This window comes from Setaria viridis, chromosome 2, assembly GCF_005286985.2.
Source record: "Setaria viridis chromosome 2, Setaria_viridis_v4.0, whole genome shotgun sequence".
Classification (NCBI taxonomy): domain Eukaryota; kingdom Viridiplantae; phylum Streptophyta; class Magnoliopsida; order Poales; family Poaceae; genus Setaria; species Setaria viridis.
In genome coordinates, this window is record NC_048264.2 from 23,005,781 (window position 1) to 23,021,268 (window position 15,488).

Consider the following 15,488-nt stretch of genomic DNA (forward strand, 5'->3'; position numbering starts at 1 on the left):
GTGTCGGTTTGGGTGGAAGAAACTGGCTGAGTTTTTTAGAAAACACAACGACCGAGTTCTTGATGCCAAACGGGATGCTGGAAGGGCCTTGCGCTGGCCTCCCAGGGCGTAGTGCTGCTTCGGAGAGGTTGATGCACTCAGCGATGGTGTTGCTGATGCGATCTAGCCCCACGATCAGATCGGAGGGTGTGGGTGGGTGGGTTGCCTCAAGGATGTGCAAGATCCTCTCTGAGAGAGAAAGATCGCTAACTTGCTGGGTGAGCGGCGCGATGATCTTCGAATGAAGACCTTGAGCTGACGGTGGTCGTCGAGTTGGTGATGGAGGTGGTGGAGCCAGAATCCACCAGCATGCTCTTGAAGTGAAGCTGGATCGGGTTGGCAAGGAAGTCCTTCATGCTCTCGAGAAAGATGACGCCGGAGCGGGATGCCATCGAGCTCACTAGGGAGGATCTCGTGATCACCCCTACCTGACGCGCCAACTGTCGGATTTATGGCCCGGCAGTCCACCTATGGGGTACCAAGGTGGTAGATTTGTAGGCAGAAAGGATCACAAGACAAAGAACTCGAGTGGTGAACATGAGGGCATGAGGATTTAGACAGGTTCGACCCTCCGGATAGTAATATCCTATGTCCTGTGTTTTGGTGGGTTGTATTGCTTTTGCGCTGTGCGAATAGATTCGCTTAGATTGGATTGGTTGCCATTGGGAGGCACCCCTAGCCGCCTTATATAAGCTGACGATCTAGGGTTACAAGTCGGTTTGGATCTAAACCTAGTCGGTTGTTACATAGAAAGCAATCTGAGTCGGACTACAGCTTGTATCTTGTGATATTCGGGCAGAATCAGTTCGCCTAGCCTTATGGCTTGTGCTCCAAGTAATCTTCATGTCTTGGCCCGCACGGTACAGTCGGGTGGGCCCACCTGGCAGGGCCGACCAGTATCCTGGTCGGTGGGGACTCGTGGGTACCCTTATCCCTCAGATGGGCACTTGCTTACCTATTTCTCATATGGGCACTTGCTTACCACTAGTTGAAAGAAGAGCGTCATTAATTCTTGTAATAAACCTAAGAAAATACAAGTACAAGTTCTCAGGCCCTGTTTGGATACAAACTCCTAAAGTTTAGTAGTGTCCTAAAGTTTAGGACCCTCAAATTGCTAGTCCTAAAGTTTAGTGCAGGGCTGTTTGGATGGACTACTAATATTTAGGACCTTAGGGGGAAAATATCATTTTTACCCCCCATCGGTACCGTCACTAGTCGGCTTCGCTCCCCCTCGGCCACCTCCTCTCGCGCCGGCCGTTCCAGCAGCAGGACGGGGCGGGCAGCAGCGAGCCCCTTGCGGCGGCAGCGACCGCCACGTTCCTGCGCGCGGCGCACTTGGGATTGGCGCTGGCGCCCTTGGTCGCAACCGCACGCCATCGCCGGGGTCGCCAAGCCCACCCCGCCGCCGGCGTCCGCGCATGCACTGGACGTGGAGCCGACCATCGTCGTCGCCGCCCGTCCGCATCCGCAGGCGAGGGCGGCCCTCGCGGTCCGTCATCCGATGGAGGAGGCATGGTCGGGCGGACAGGGCTTGGCGGAGGAGAATGACTGCAGGGCCGGGCGGACGGGGCCTGGTGGAGGAGGACGGCGGTGGAGGGAGGAGATGGTGGCGGCGGGAGGAGATTGGGACGACGGGAGGAGATGGTGGCGGCGGGAGGAGACTTGCGGGAGAGAGAGCTTTGCGGGTGGAAAGAGAGAGAGAAGGAGGGTGGGGCAGGAGGAGAGAGAGCGAGGGCAACAAGGTAAAGGGGGATTTTGGGACCACTTTTAGGAGAAATAGGATCCATTAGTACCCCTTGGCCCTCCTAATGAAAATAGCCCTCCTAAAGTTTTTGAGTGCACTTTTAGAACTCATGTTTGGATGCACAACTCCTAAAAGTATCCTAAAAGTGGACTCCTAATCTTTAGGAGGGTGTATCCAAACAGGACCTCAGCCTAGTCGGAACGATTCAAACCCATGCAAATATGTTCTACCATAAGAAACATAGTAAACTTAACTACATTTAATTGCTTTTAATGTTAGTTTCTTGATTTGAGTTAGAAATTTGGTTTAGCACCATGGACACATTTATCTATACTAAATAAGATAGAAGGACACATTGGACACTTGATATTTTATCCATCCATGAAAAATATAAAAAATCATTCTACCAAATGTTTTTCGAAATACATGCAGAGTGGAACAAGTGAGGGTAAGGAAAACTGGAAAGGATAAGGCACGCACCAACGTGAGAGATTGCGCATAAACAGATTATTTTAGCGCAAAGCTGAAGTTATTAATTAACATGTACATCTTTTAATAATAGAAAAATACATATGATGTCTAAAGTTTTCACCGTACCAATGCATGGACAAATTTGTTAGTGAGACCATAAATGTGCATTTTAAGAATTATGGACTTACTTGTTCTTGGAGGTCTTAGACATAACAATGATGATACAAAATATATATGGTGTGACTTCGTCAATTTGAAGATCAGTCGGCTCTGTCTTTCAAAATGTACTCATAGCATACATGTATTCATAGGGGTAAATATGGATACGTGTTTGCGCGCGTCTTACATTGAAAAAATATGTGTAATGCAAAATACTGTTCTACTTAGGCAGTCCCAACCCTCAAACTAGGACGGTTTCTATAGCATTAATTGTATTGCCACGGATAACTTTTAGCTTACGTGGCACTATATTAAATGAGAGAGAAGGGAAGGAGTAAGAAACTGGATCTCATGCAAGATCCACTGTCAACACGAGAATCTATGCGTAAGATATTGCTAAATTTTGCATTGGGAGAAAATGGTGTCTTCGTAATTGACGAGGAATAAATATGATTGGTTGAGAGGAAGGACGATGAATTTATTAATGACCCGTATTAAGAAATCATGTGTTGTCAAGTGTAATGTCTAAAATGATATCTTGCTTATGTGGAGATGTGGAGATATAGATACTATCTATCGATACCATGGTTTGGGATCGGAACTGCCTAAGGAAAAATGTTTCCACGCTTACCCGAGTTTTGACCAATCTAAGCTCAAAGTCTGACCTACCTCATCCAACACTCAGCAGCCTATCCAGGACCTTATCCTTTCTTTCACGACAAAAGGACTTCTTTGATCATCTCCGAGGACCCCCTTCTGCAATATCGGGGGGTTGTACAGAAACTTCTTTAGACTAGATGATGATTAGTCCAGGTCAGTAATCCAGAGCAGTTTGTTTCAACGAGAAACCAGTATTCTGCCGTGCCGCCGTGGATCTAGAGGTGGATGGAAACCAGAAAGCAACAAAATTGACCGCCGCACCAAGAACCCAGAGGAAGGGTTCCCTTCCCTGTTTCCTCTCCGCCGCCGCCGCCGCCGCCGCCCGCTCCGCATCGTCGTCGCCGGCGAGGGACGCGGCAACCAGGCCTAGTTGTCTTCCTCCTTTCCTTTTCTTGGCCGGGGTGTCGGTGCCGCCTTCTGCTGCTACCTTGTGTCTGGCGTGGAGCGCAGATCCACCCGGCCGCACCTGGATCGATCTCCTCGTTTGTTGGTGAGCAACCACTTGTTCTGACGAACTGCTTTCTTGGGGGATCTTTCCTTTTTTTTACTGTGACGGCAAGCAATCAATTCCACATCGATCAAATCTGATTCGTTCATCCATTATTCGATTAGGTCCTTATCATCGCACAAGATCAACCTTCCCGTGGTGCGGTTGCACTTTCTTTCTCAAGAATTTGAAGGGTTCAGCTAAACCCCCAATCCATGCCCAGCGGTCACTCTGTCCCTGCAAGGTTTCTCTAGGATTTTGCATATACAAGCCATGTGGAGACTCAAGCAGTTCATCCCCAAGGAGCAGCCCGGCGGGCTTGAGGGCCGCACCGTCGATGTCGGCAATGTCAAGGTGCATGTCCGGGAGGCCATTGCCGAGGGCGGGTTCTCGTGCGTCTATGCCGCCCGGGACATGGTCAACCCAGCGAGGCAGTATGCGCTCAAGCATGTGATTATACAGGATGAGGAGTCGTTGGAGCTTGTCCGGAAGGAGATCACAGTCATGAGGTCGCTCAAGGGTCACCCCAATGTGGTCACGCTGATTGCACACACAATACTTGACATGGGTAGGACGAGGGAGGCGTTGCTGGTCATGGAGTTCTGTGAGAAGTCGCTGGTTTCTGTGTTAGAGGGCAGAGGGGCGGGCTACTTTGATGAGGAGAATGTGGCACTGATCTTCCGGGATGTTTGCAATGCCGTCTTTGCGATGCACTGCCAGACACCGCCTCTTGCTCACAGGTGAGTAAGCTGCTTTCCAGCCTCTGGATTGGATTGGAGCCCCTCTACTCAATATTTCAGCAAGCAGTAGTCAGTTTTGCATATTGGAGTCCCTCTACTCAATATTCCAGCAAGCACTAGTTAGTTTTGCATACATGGCTTATTCTTTTGTTTGTGGTTGTCTTTCCATGAACTTATGCTTGTTGAACAGCATTGGTGTAACTATCAGACAAGTGAAAATTAGCATAAAAGTCATATGGCAGTTGGCCTACTGTATCTTGAACATAAAACGACATCTGTGTTCCAATGTTATTCGACTGTATCAAGTAGAACACGGTGCTGAGCTGCAGTTCGATCAACTTATTTTGTTGTATAACTGGCTTGCACACTAGACAGTGATACAAGTATTTTGCTGTGCCAGGGGTGTGATGTCTTATTTTACATTTTTTTAGTGCTGTCTGTTTTTTGGTCGCCTGCCGTCTATGTCATTCAGGACTATAGTTAGTTTACCCATATGAAACTTCTAGATGTCTTTTATTTCAGATCTGTTACATTAAACGTAATTTATTTGCAGGGATCTAAAGGCTGAAAATGTTCTTCTTGATCCTGATGGGGCTTGGAAACTATGTGATTTTGGTAGTGTGTCCACAAATCATAAACGCTTCGACAAACCTGAGGAGATGGGCATTGAAGAGGATAACATAAGGAAGCACACCACTCCTGCATATAGAGCTCCTGAGGTTTATATTGAAAATTCCAATTTTGAACCCTTTATCAGCATGTTCCACATACATACCTACTGTATGCTTGTTTACTGAGTGCAGATGTGGGACTTGTACAGGAGGGAGGTTATCAGTGAAAAAGTAGATATATGGGTAAACCATCTACAGCTATTTTATTACATTCTAGTTTTGTGCAAACGTGTCCAATGCTACCAAATTTTAGCACCCAATATTATCTATCATATTATTGAATTGCCATTATTTTATTTTATCTGATTAATTATTAATAGTGTGATTGTTTAAAACAGTGGTATTCGTGGTGTTTTACAGGCTCTTGGATGCCTCTTGTATAGAATATGCTACTTCAAATCAGCATTTGATGGAGAATCAAAGCTTCAGATACTTAATGGGAATTATCGTATCCCAGAATTGCCAAAGTACAGTTCTTCCATTACAACTCTGATCAAAGACATGCTTAATTCTTCTCCAGATGCCAGACCGGACATTACACAGGCAAGGTCTTTGCTTGATTGGCCATTCACTTCACTTCCATGAATTAGGTTAGTCTTAATTAGTGCGTATGGCATGAAACTGAAACATAGGAGATCTTCTGTTTCTCTGTTATTGATTAATGTTCTGTTATAGGTATGGTTCCGTGTTAATGAGTTACTTCCATTGGAGCTGCAAAAGGATTTACCTGATGGATCCCCATCTGGATCAGCATTTGAATCTCATCCTTCCATTGATGAAGGTTTGATTACTAGCATCTTGTCCTTTTGGAGAAATTAATCCACTGTGGTCTGCTTGATTGCCGTTATCTTTTAAATAGATTTGTCTCCATAAAGATCAGGAAGCATAAGAAATGCTGTAGCATGAAATCTCATATATATTTTAATGTGAACAAAAAACCATCTGATTTGTTAATTGCTCAACTTTGTTTTTTTCTGAGTCTCAACTTTTCCTTTTCCTAAATCTTAAATTATTTGTTGCAGCAACAAGGAGATCACCTGAAAGGAGTGCTGCTTTATCATCAAGAGAAGACATAAAGAGTACCTCTCCTAATGATTTTTCCAACCTGGTGCCACAAGGTCCTCCAAAAGCTATGGAGAACAGGGGTCCTATGGGTGCATTTTGGTCAACTCAACATGCTCAAGAGCTCGCTTTTGCTGATGAGAAGGGACCAGCTTTTGATCAAGAGCCCATTAGCCAAGTCACCTCAAAGCAATCACAGGCTAAGAACCAGAACACACCAGTTCATAATTCCTCTCGGAAGTCTCTGTCTGCATCAGTTGATAGTTCTCCTGGGGATTTTGAAATTAGGTTTTCTGCAAATGGCTCAGAGTCTGGGCTAGAGAAAACCAAAGCAGGAAAAACAGAAAATAAAGGCAGCATACAAGCTACCGCCTTCAACTCCTTTGTGGCAGACTTTGATAACATCAAAATGAACTCACAAAACAATGCTGGCAATGTAAACATTCTTAGCAAGCTGAAAGAATGTCAATTGGAAGCCGAGGTTACTTTACTGAAGGAACAATTAAAGATAGCAAACCTGGAGAAGGAAGAAATTTCATTGAAGTTTGATAAGTTGTCTGCTATTTGTTCCTCGCAGAGGCGAGAGATACAAGAGCTTAAGCAAGCCCTAGCTACCGCTTCTGTTACTCCACCAGCTAAGCAGTTCAGAGAAAATTCGAAGGTTGAACTCTCCCCACCCAGCACAAGCCTTGATACTCCGGTATGACTACTGCTATGTGTCCGATTTCCCCTCTTGTTAATTGTATCCAGGTTCAAATTTCTTGTTCTTGGTCTGGCTAACTAGAGAAAACATGAAATCTTGAGGATATAATTCAAACTGGCTGGCTCGGTCATATCTCCAAAATATTTGGATTTAATGATAAAGGGTATGCGCTAGTTGGTGGGCTAATCCTGACCCACCATTCCTTCCTATCAATGGTTAGGATTAGCCCATCCATACCCTAATAGTCATCCTAACACCCCTATCCCTAAATCAGTGATAGAGTTGGTGTGCTAGTTGGCGGGCTAATACTGACCCTCCATTCTTTTCCGATCAGTGGTTAGGATTAGCCCATGCATACCGTAATATTCATCCAACCTCCCCTTTCCCTATAATTCTAAATCCTCTATATGGTTTAGGTTTAACTTACCATAGTCTAGCCAGTTTTCCTATTTGACATTTTTTAAACTGATTCATTGCTGTGGCCTAGATCCTGAATATCATTTTTGATTTGACATGTATCAGAATGCTGATATATTATTATTATTATTATTATTATTATTATTATTATTATTATTATTATTATTATTATTATTATTATTTGGTTTTTACAGCCGAGGGAGAAGATTGAAGGAACTCCTCCAGAGCTTCGGCAAGGCCTATTTACTTCAAGGCCAGGGACACCGAGCCCTGACCCAAAACCATGGTCCGCATTTCCTGATGATCCAAAACCTCAAGCAGCTGTGAAAAGTGCCCACCCCAGGTCAGTCCGAACTCTACGGGCATCAAACAGCAACAAAGCCAGCTCACTTGGACAGCCGAATGCGAGTTCTAGCGCCGATCCATTTGCCTTTGGTCAAGATAGCTTTAAGGCCGCTCCTTCTGGAACTGTACCTCCCAAGTTATCAAACATGGGGAATACTACTCAGCTCCTCAATAATCAGAATGCTGAAGAAAAGAAAGATGGATCGTACCAACCAGCTGGATGGACCGGGTTTTGATTGTGCTATGCCAATTTACAGTGATACTATATGCCAAAAAAGTCAATCGTACATATGGTCTTGGTGGTGTGGCAGACTGAAGAGCCACCGAGGAATGCCTTAACTTATGTAGGTACGTGTGGCAATGCTTTTGGACAATTGTTCTGATGCTGATCTTGCATCATGATGCATCCAGTTGTAACTTTAGCGCAAATGTAAGTTGTAACTTGCAAATAATTGCTAGATGTTAGAAATAGGAAGATGTTTTTTTTTTGTTCTGTAGAAGAGCCTGTGATGTTTTTTGCAAATAATGTGGGAATACTACAATGAATTTTGAACACTAGCTATATAGATATAGCTATCTGTTACCATGTCAAAAAATAAAAGGTTACTATTTAGTGGTAAATAAATAGCTACAATGTATTCACTTTCTTTGATCCTGGGTGTTTTTCGTGTTGAGTCACACAAGCAATAATCTTTTTAAATTCATTGTGGTGCATTTAGATTTTTTGAATTGATTTGTTCTATGATATAACATGTGGTGATGATCCATTCTATTTTGGTGTCACAACATACATCTTGCAAACTTGAGAATCCACTGTCTCTCCTTGCACTGATGATATAACCTCATCATGCAAAAAATATATGACACAGAAGTTTAAGAACAGCTGCAATATGAAATTCAGAGAAAATGTACTCCCTTTGTTTATTTTTATAGGGGTGTAGTTTGACTGCAGAAAATTGTTTTTTAAGTGCAAAATCAATTGATTTTTTACTGTAAGTTTCTCCTATAATATTTCATTAATAGTTACAAAGTCATAATCACTGGCAAGTGCATTGAAATGCGAATCCCATGGTATCAATTATAGCACATAACTCGCATATTATTGATTAGTTGTTAGTTGAAGCATGAATTTGCATAGTCAAACTGTGCCTCATAAAAAATGAACGGAAGGAGTGTTATGGTAGGATTTGTCTATGATAGAGAAAATGCATTCTTACTGTCCACAGATCATGAGCATCAGTGACAGTTGATGCATTAAGACCAATGCTGCTCCAGCTGGCAGTAATGGAAATCATGCTATTTGCTGGAAGAAATCATGCTGTTTGCTGGAAGCGTTTACAGGCCTGAAGGACCTATCATTCCATCCACCATATGATGCCTGCTTGTCATTTTTGTCGGCAATAGCTGTCATACTGAAATTTTCTCATTGATAAGACAATGAGGACTAATCATGTCAAATTCCATATAAAGTTATAAACTGTGCCCAATATCAGGGCTGTTGAAGCCTGTCAGGATGTGAAACTTCACCTTGCCCAAGTGTCCTTGATGTCACCTGTAGTTCTCTAACTGTTTCCTACACCAGCTGCCCATGTTGCTGGTTCATCCACTCCCCTACCCAATAATGTCATTTTTAAAACAGAATGATTGAATCCAAATCATATTTGAGTCATTCTAAAGATGTAACGGTTACCATTCACAGAGGGAGAAGAAAATATTCCTCCCAGAATTCAAAAGTGTTTTGCTCATATATCTACATTTTATCATGAGAAAATTTCAGTCTCTCAAGAACCAAGATCCTGGTTGTTGCAGTTGTTGTATTTTAAGTAGTCGAGTCCCTTTGAATCATCAAATGGTCAAAATCATAATTCAGTTTGGAAGCAGGAAAGAAAGTGGCTTGATGTGTTTGAAGTTTTGTTCTGAGACTACAGGTACCCAGGATGCGAAGTTTTTTGTGTCTTGATCTTCATACCCAAGCGAACCAGACATCAATTTGCTGCAAGTTTGCGACCTGGAAGGAGAAAGGTTGGTGAGATTTGAGAAAGAAAACAATAATTTAAAGCATGGCATCCATTTAACTGTGTTTTTTGTTGTGTTAAGAATGAATACCCTTCATCACCATAGATCCCTAGCTTGAGGTTCCATGCACAGAGTCTGCCAAGGCTGGTACTCCTGATAGGTTGTTGAAGAATTGCCCTGTGAAAATACAGAAAGCTAGATTACCCCCTCTAGAATGTTAGTTCATCTTTAACTTGTCGCCAAAACTTAAAACAGTTTGACTTAAAACAAATCTAAAGGGACACTCTTTGCGGGATGGAGGACCGTAACTGATTTTGAGGCAGCAGCGTAGGTGTAGTAGTCTTACCTATTTGTCGAATTATCTCCGTTTATTTTGCAGTGGAAGTGGTTCCAACTATTCCACCTGAATTTTGTTAAAAGTAATCAATGGAAATAGGATGAAGTCATGAAAACGGAAAATTGTCAGAAAACTAGGCCACCGAGATGAAAACCAAAATCTCATTACCAAGGACCAAAGGCTGAGAACTGAAAACTAACACCTTACAAGTTACAACAAACTGTAAGACCAGCAGTTACCCCATCTGGGGAGTCCGGCCAAGGCTATTCTCCAGCGCTGCTCTCCTAGCCACCGCTGCCACTGCCTCGCTGGCCTGATCACGGCCGCCGCCATCGACAACAAGAGGAGGAAGAAAACACACAAGTGTGCCTTCCCCGCCATGGCAAGAGAAAAATATGTTCAGTGCTGCAAGTGCTGTGGTCTTTAACAGGTGAGCCTGCTATATTTAGGAATTTACACCAGTATTAAGACAAGATACTGTTCACAGGTTTGGGATTCCACGGAGCCGGACACCATGGCCGGCAGAGGTCAATATACTTTGGGTACTCCATACGCTGATGCAAGCTCTATCATCACAATTGATAGGTGCTTACAGCTCTTATTATTAAAAGCTTTGTGTATCTGAAAGGGTTGATGAGTTCATAGGGCTGTTGATGGCTTATTTGCAAGACTTGTTTTTCAAAACGGAAAACGTGGGATTGAGATTCCCTTGGACCTGGAATCAGACAGAAGTTTAAATGAAGGATTTCAATTAATGTAATATTGAAAAAAATCAGGAAATCTTGTGTTAGGTTCCCTATAAAATTCCTATGAATTCAAGCACTGCACAGAAATTTCTCTCTAATTTGGTCTCACTTTTCTTTGTTCCAATTGGGCCATAGTGTTATAGACATTTTTTTTTGCGACCACATAGTGTTATAAACATAGGCACATTGACTACAACTGTTCCATACTCTGGGAACATATTGACAGTGAACAACTTCAGCATATTTTCAGACGAGCTTTATTTTATTTTTTGCATGGAAACTTTATTTCATTTGTCACAAATCCACGTCAATATGCTACCTTAAACAACGAAGGCCAACAATTATAATTAGGCCACACATCTGAGTGACTCTTGGTAATTTTGGCACTTACAAGATTTCTTTAATATTCATATATCCGGACTTCTGTCTGCATACATAGACGTTGAAGCTGGGATATGAATTTATTCCATTGCATGGAAAATATATTTGGACTTTACAAACTATTTCTGAAAGGTATTTGAGTATATTTAGCAATTGTATTCAAGGAATATATATGAGAAATGCATTGATCAAACCTTGTATAAGAAATGCATTGATCAAATCTTCGTCAGAACAATCTTTCTTATAGTATCTTCAAGAATGTGTTTGGATAATTTTTATAGTTTTTTACATGTAGCAACATTCCAAGGGAACCTTTGCACTGGCCACACTGAGGCAAGCATGGTTATCCTCCGCACCAATATTTTCCCTTTAACACGCCGTACCATTTTGTTTAGACTCAATAGCATTCAAAGGTATCATGTCTTAGCCTAAGAATCATATGCAAAACAGAGGCAAGCTTCTTGTTAGCCTCAACAGCTTTCTAAGGCAAAACGTGCTCCGCCCTAAATCGTATAAACTTCCAAATAATTGCGTATTGCATTTTACAGTTACTCGGATGTAAAATAATTTGCCACAATGTGCTCACTTTGTTTGATCCTAGTTCACATGGAGCCATACAAGTAACGGTCTTTTATCAATTCTTTGGTACTTTTGAATCTGTTGATTTTGATCGGTACATTGAGAGTTGAGACTCCGATCTAGCTACTTTGGTGTCAACACATACATCTTGCAAGCATGTGTATCCACTGTCTCCTCCAGTTCCCCTTGCACGGATGATGTTACCTCATCCTGCAACCAAACAAAATCACACACACACAAGACAGGCTTGAGAACAACTGCAAGAAAAATAATATAATGACTTGTCTGTGATCAGAGAAAATGCATGCTTACTGTCCACAGATTATGAGCATCGACGACGGTAGATGCATTGAGACCAATGCTGCTCCAGCTGGCAGTGATGGATGCTTCATCAGACCCTCTGTTCCATAGAACAACTGCAACCCTCCCTCCACTCAATGGCCCAGCCCAGACCTGATCACAAGATCATGGATTATAAACTAGTTTGCTACTCATGATACCGAGCTTCATTGATTCGTGAGCAGATGAGCTTGGGGTGCAAGGGCGCAAAGTGCAACAAGATGCAAAGCGCAAAGTGCCAAGCTTCTTGTACTTACCTCTTGGTCTCCATCTTGTTGCACTTTGCGCCCTTGCACCCCAAGCTCATCTGCTCACGAAACAATGAAGCTCAGTATCATATCGGCTCATATCTAGTAATCGAAGAAATAATGAAGGAATGTACGCAAAGTGAGGAAATATCGGCTCATATCTCCGTCTTGTTTCCTTTTACCTTGGTTAACTGCGATGACGTTTTGATTTCTGAGGATTTCCTTGGTATCATTGCTCATCGAGCGAATGTCGCAACCAATCAGAAGAGGTGCCTGCATCACGGTGGTTCAGTGCCATGGTTACGAAAATGAGCAGTTCTCCTGTTCACCTTTGCCAGAGCCCATATGCTGAAATGGGAGCGGTACTCCTCTGTTGTCATCCCCCCGTTTCCAACTTCCAGCATGTCTGGGTCTGAAAGCATATAAAGCATTTCATTCAGCATTCAAGAAATGGCGAGACTAAAGCTTCTATGAGCCTAAGGACTAACCATTCCATCCACCAGGCCCTGCATATGATGCCCACTTGTCGTTGGCATCGGCAATGGCCGTCATGCTGAAACATGACAGGGTAAGAAGATGCATCAGACATATGGCAATATCGAGTAGGGCATGTTAAGGCTTGCCAGATGAAATCTGGCCTATCTGTCAGGTAAGTGAGAAGAAGTTCCTTGTGAACTTCACCAAAAGTTGGCATATTCTGTCAGCATATATAGTTGTAGCCTGTGAAAGTGTCATGCACTGATCTCAAGAGAAAAAAAAGGTGCAATGTTCACCTTCCCCAGTTGTCCTGAATGTCACCGGTTGTTCTCCAACTGTTCCCTACACCACTTGCCCATGTTGCTGGGTCATCCACGCCCCTATAAAATAACATTTTCAAAACTGAACAACTGAATTCAAAGTTCAAACACAAAATTCGATCAGCTTAAAAGAAGGGTAACAGTTACCATTCACAAAGGGAGAAGAAAATGTTCCTCCCAGAATTCAGAAGTGCTTTGCTCATGTTGATATATCTGAATAATGTCGCAAGCCAATTTCAATCTTTTAAGATAGCATGATAAGGAGGAAGTGTTAAAATCTAGTGGTTTACGATGCACACCTAGGCTGCGGACTCAACCCCTGGTCGTTGCAGTTGTCATACTTCAAGTAGTCAACTCCCTTTGATTATTTTTAATAAAAAAGAAAAACATCAGTTGAGGCATGAAACAAAGGCACTTTTTAAAAGTTTTCACACGTTTAAAATGTTTTGATCTAGATGATACAAAAGATACCCATGATGCGAAGGTTTTTGCGTCTTGCTCCTCATATCCAAGCGAACCAGGCATCTTATTGCTGCAAGTGAACGACCTGAAAGAAGAAAGGTTTATGTATTTTGAGAGGAAAACTCAAAACTACAATTGAGGCATGGAAGTCCAGTGTATAGAATTCTTGTCATTGAGCTTTTATTTCAGCCAGCTAATTCTTTCTGTTCTGCAACTTTGTGGTTTTCAGTTATGCATACCCCGCATCACCATAAACTCCAAGCTTGAGCCCTTTCCCATGCACATAATCTGCCAGGACCTTTATTCCTGATGGGAATGTTGATGGATTTGCAACAAGATTACCCTGTAAAATAAAAAAAAAATCTGTTCATTCTACTGACCGTTCAGAGTCTACCCATTTCAGCAAATGTCATGTCAATCCTTCTAGTTTTACTTTGCTGAGCATCAAAGTTAAACAGTTAGATTTTCTTTTTCTACTCATTATTCAACATATATAGTTCTCTGTATTAATGCACACCTGGGAGTCCCTATCATAGGCTGCCCAACAATCATCTGCAGTTTCACAAATATTCAGTTCTCAAATTTCTTTTTCAACTGAGAATCAGATAAAAGAAAAGAGGGAGGAAATTACAAAACAAATCTCAAGAGACTACCTATGTTGATATAGTCATAACCAAGCTTTGCAAGGCCGCTATCCACCATCGCATCAGCTGCACATGCAAATCATTATTTTTGCATCATTTTGTGGTGAAATCGCATCTGATTCAAGGTTGGAGGAGTGCAAGCCTTACCGATTTGTCGAATTATGTCTTCGTTTATATTGCAGGCAAAGTGATTCCAACTGTTCCACCTGAATTTGTCATATTTTTAGTTAAGAGATGCGCTCGCTCAAAATAATACGAGTACATAAATCAGATTCCAGCACTTTCTATATTGTTCATATTGGCGCTTTGAGGCAAAACTGGTGTAAATTGTTGTTGTACCACACCTAAATCAATGAAAATTCAGGTGGCGATGCTCTGCCCCTCGGTGATCTAAAAAGTGCTTTGGAACAGGAATGAAGTAAACAAGGGAAAAATATTATAAAAAAATGTATGCACAATTTTCGACTTTTCCAACAACACTGAAAACAACAGACCTTTGGAACTATCAGAGATGCGCTCGCTCAAAAATAATACTAGTACATAACTAAAATCCGAGCACTTTCTATGTTCACAGTGGTGTTTTGAGGCCATACTGGTGTAAACTGTGGTTGTGCCACATCTAATCAATGAAAATTCAGGTGGCGATGCTTTCCCCCTCGGTGATCTAAAAAATGCTTTAGAACAAGAATGAAGTAAACAAAGGGAAAATTTACTATAAAAACGTATGCGCAATTTTCAATTTTTCCAACAACACTGAAAAAGAAACTGGCCTTTGGAAGTATCAGAGCAAGCAGTGAGAAAAAACAGAGAGAAAACCAGGAAATCCAGGCAAAAGAATCTCATCACGAAAAGGCCACGTGCATGCCCATGTTTTTTTAAAAAAAAAAGAACTTGAAAAGTAACACCACAGAACTAAGGCTAGAAAATCAGTTGGTTACCCCATCTGTGGAGTCCGGCCAAGGCCATTCTCCAGGGCGGCTCTCCTCGTCACCGCCACCGGCGACCTCTCCGGCTGCCGGATCGCCGCCACCGACGTTGACAGCAAGATGAAGAGGAGAGCTCGAAAGAGTGTCTTCTCTTCCATGACAAAGAGGTGGGCCGGAGGTAGCTCATCGCCGGTGCAAGGGAGTGCTGTGGTCTTTAATGTCTCCTAGCTAGTTTCGATGTCGATATGTATATATATAGTAAGAGATGGGCCAGCACCAGGACAAGGGTTCTTCACGAGCTTAGGTTCTCACGGGTTGTGTAGCGTATAAACTAAGTTCTTGATATTTAAATCTTTATTGTGTAGCTCAAAAGGAGTTGTAGCGTATGAATTTGGAATCAACCTTGTATTGTAATAGAAGAAAAATGAAGACGCAGAGTGCCTACACGGCCATCGATCAAACCGCACGTTCGTCCAGTAGCTTTAAGATTAGTGCTAGCTTTATTAGCACGGATA

General features: G+C 42.5%; 2 protein-coding genes across 2 annotated transcripts; one reads left to right on the top strand and one right to left on the bottom strand.

Moving 5' to 3' along the window:
• The first annotated feature begins 3,095 nt into the window (after positions 1-3,095).
• LOC117843543 (uncharacterized) lies at positions 3,096-8,150 on the top strand. Its single transcript, XM_034724170.2, has 8 exons — positions 3,096-3,563; positions 3,686-4,300; positions 4,854-5,019; positions 5,104-5,154; positions 5,332-5,514; positions 5,647-5,752; positions 5,994-6,733; positions 7,348-8,150. Exons 2-8 carry the CDS (start codon positions 3,834-3,836, stop codon positions 7,732-7,734), a joined length of 2,100 nt encoding a protein of 699 aa, XP_034580061.1. The 5' UTR covers positions 3,096-3,563; positions 3,686-3,833; the 3' UTR covers positions 7,735-8,150.
• Positions 8,151-11,418: 3,268 nt separating this feature from the next.
• LOC117843547 (alpha-galactosidase) lies at positions 11,419-15,213 on the bottom strand. Its single transcript, XM_034724174.2, has 15 exons — positions 14,986-15,213; positions 14,195-14,253; positions 14,057-14,113; positions 13,921-13,955; positions 13,643-13,746; positions 13,413-13,488; positions 13,241-13,299; positions 13,089-13,154; positions 12,918-13,001; positions 12,633-12,697; positions 12,474-12,556; positions 12,327-12,417; positions 12,154-12,203; positions 11,870-12,010; positions 11,419-11,767 (listed from the first exon to the last, which is right to left on the bottom strand). Exons 1-15 carry the CDS (start codon positions 15,129-15,131, stop codon positions 11,681-11,683), a joined length of 1,203 nt encoding a protein of 400 aa, XP_034580065.1. The 5' UTR covers positions 15,132-15,213; the 3' UTR covers positions 11,419-11,680.
• Positions 15,214-15,488: the final 275 nt, after the last annotated feature.

Bases quoted from the DNA above. Each gene is read 5' to 3' on its own strand.
- LOC117843543 (XM_034724170.2), top strand. From the start codon at position 3,834: ATGTGGAGACTCAAGCAGTTCATCCCCAAGGAGCAGCCCGGCGGGCTT. The intron at 4,301-4,853 runs GTGAGTAAGCTG...ATTTATTTGCAG, and splicing joins ACACCGCCTCTTGCTCACAG to GGATCTAAAGGCTGAAAATG. The intron at 5,020-5,103 runs GTTTATATTGAA...TACTGAGTGCAG, and splicing joins CTGCATATAGAGCTCCTGAG to ATGTGGGACTTGTACAGGAG.
- LOC117843547 (XM_034724174.2), bottom strand. From the start codon at position 15,131: ATGGAAGAGAAGACACTCTTTCGAGCTCTCCTCTTCATCTTGCTGTCA. The intron at 13,155-13,240 runs GTGTGCATCGTA...GACATTATTCAG, and splicing joins GGGTTGAGTCCGCAGCCTAG to ATATATCAACATGAGCAAAG. The intron at 13,002-13,088 runs GTAACTGTTACC...GTTATTTTATAG, and splicing joins TTCTTCTCCCTTTGTGAATG to GGGCGTGGATGACCCAGCAA.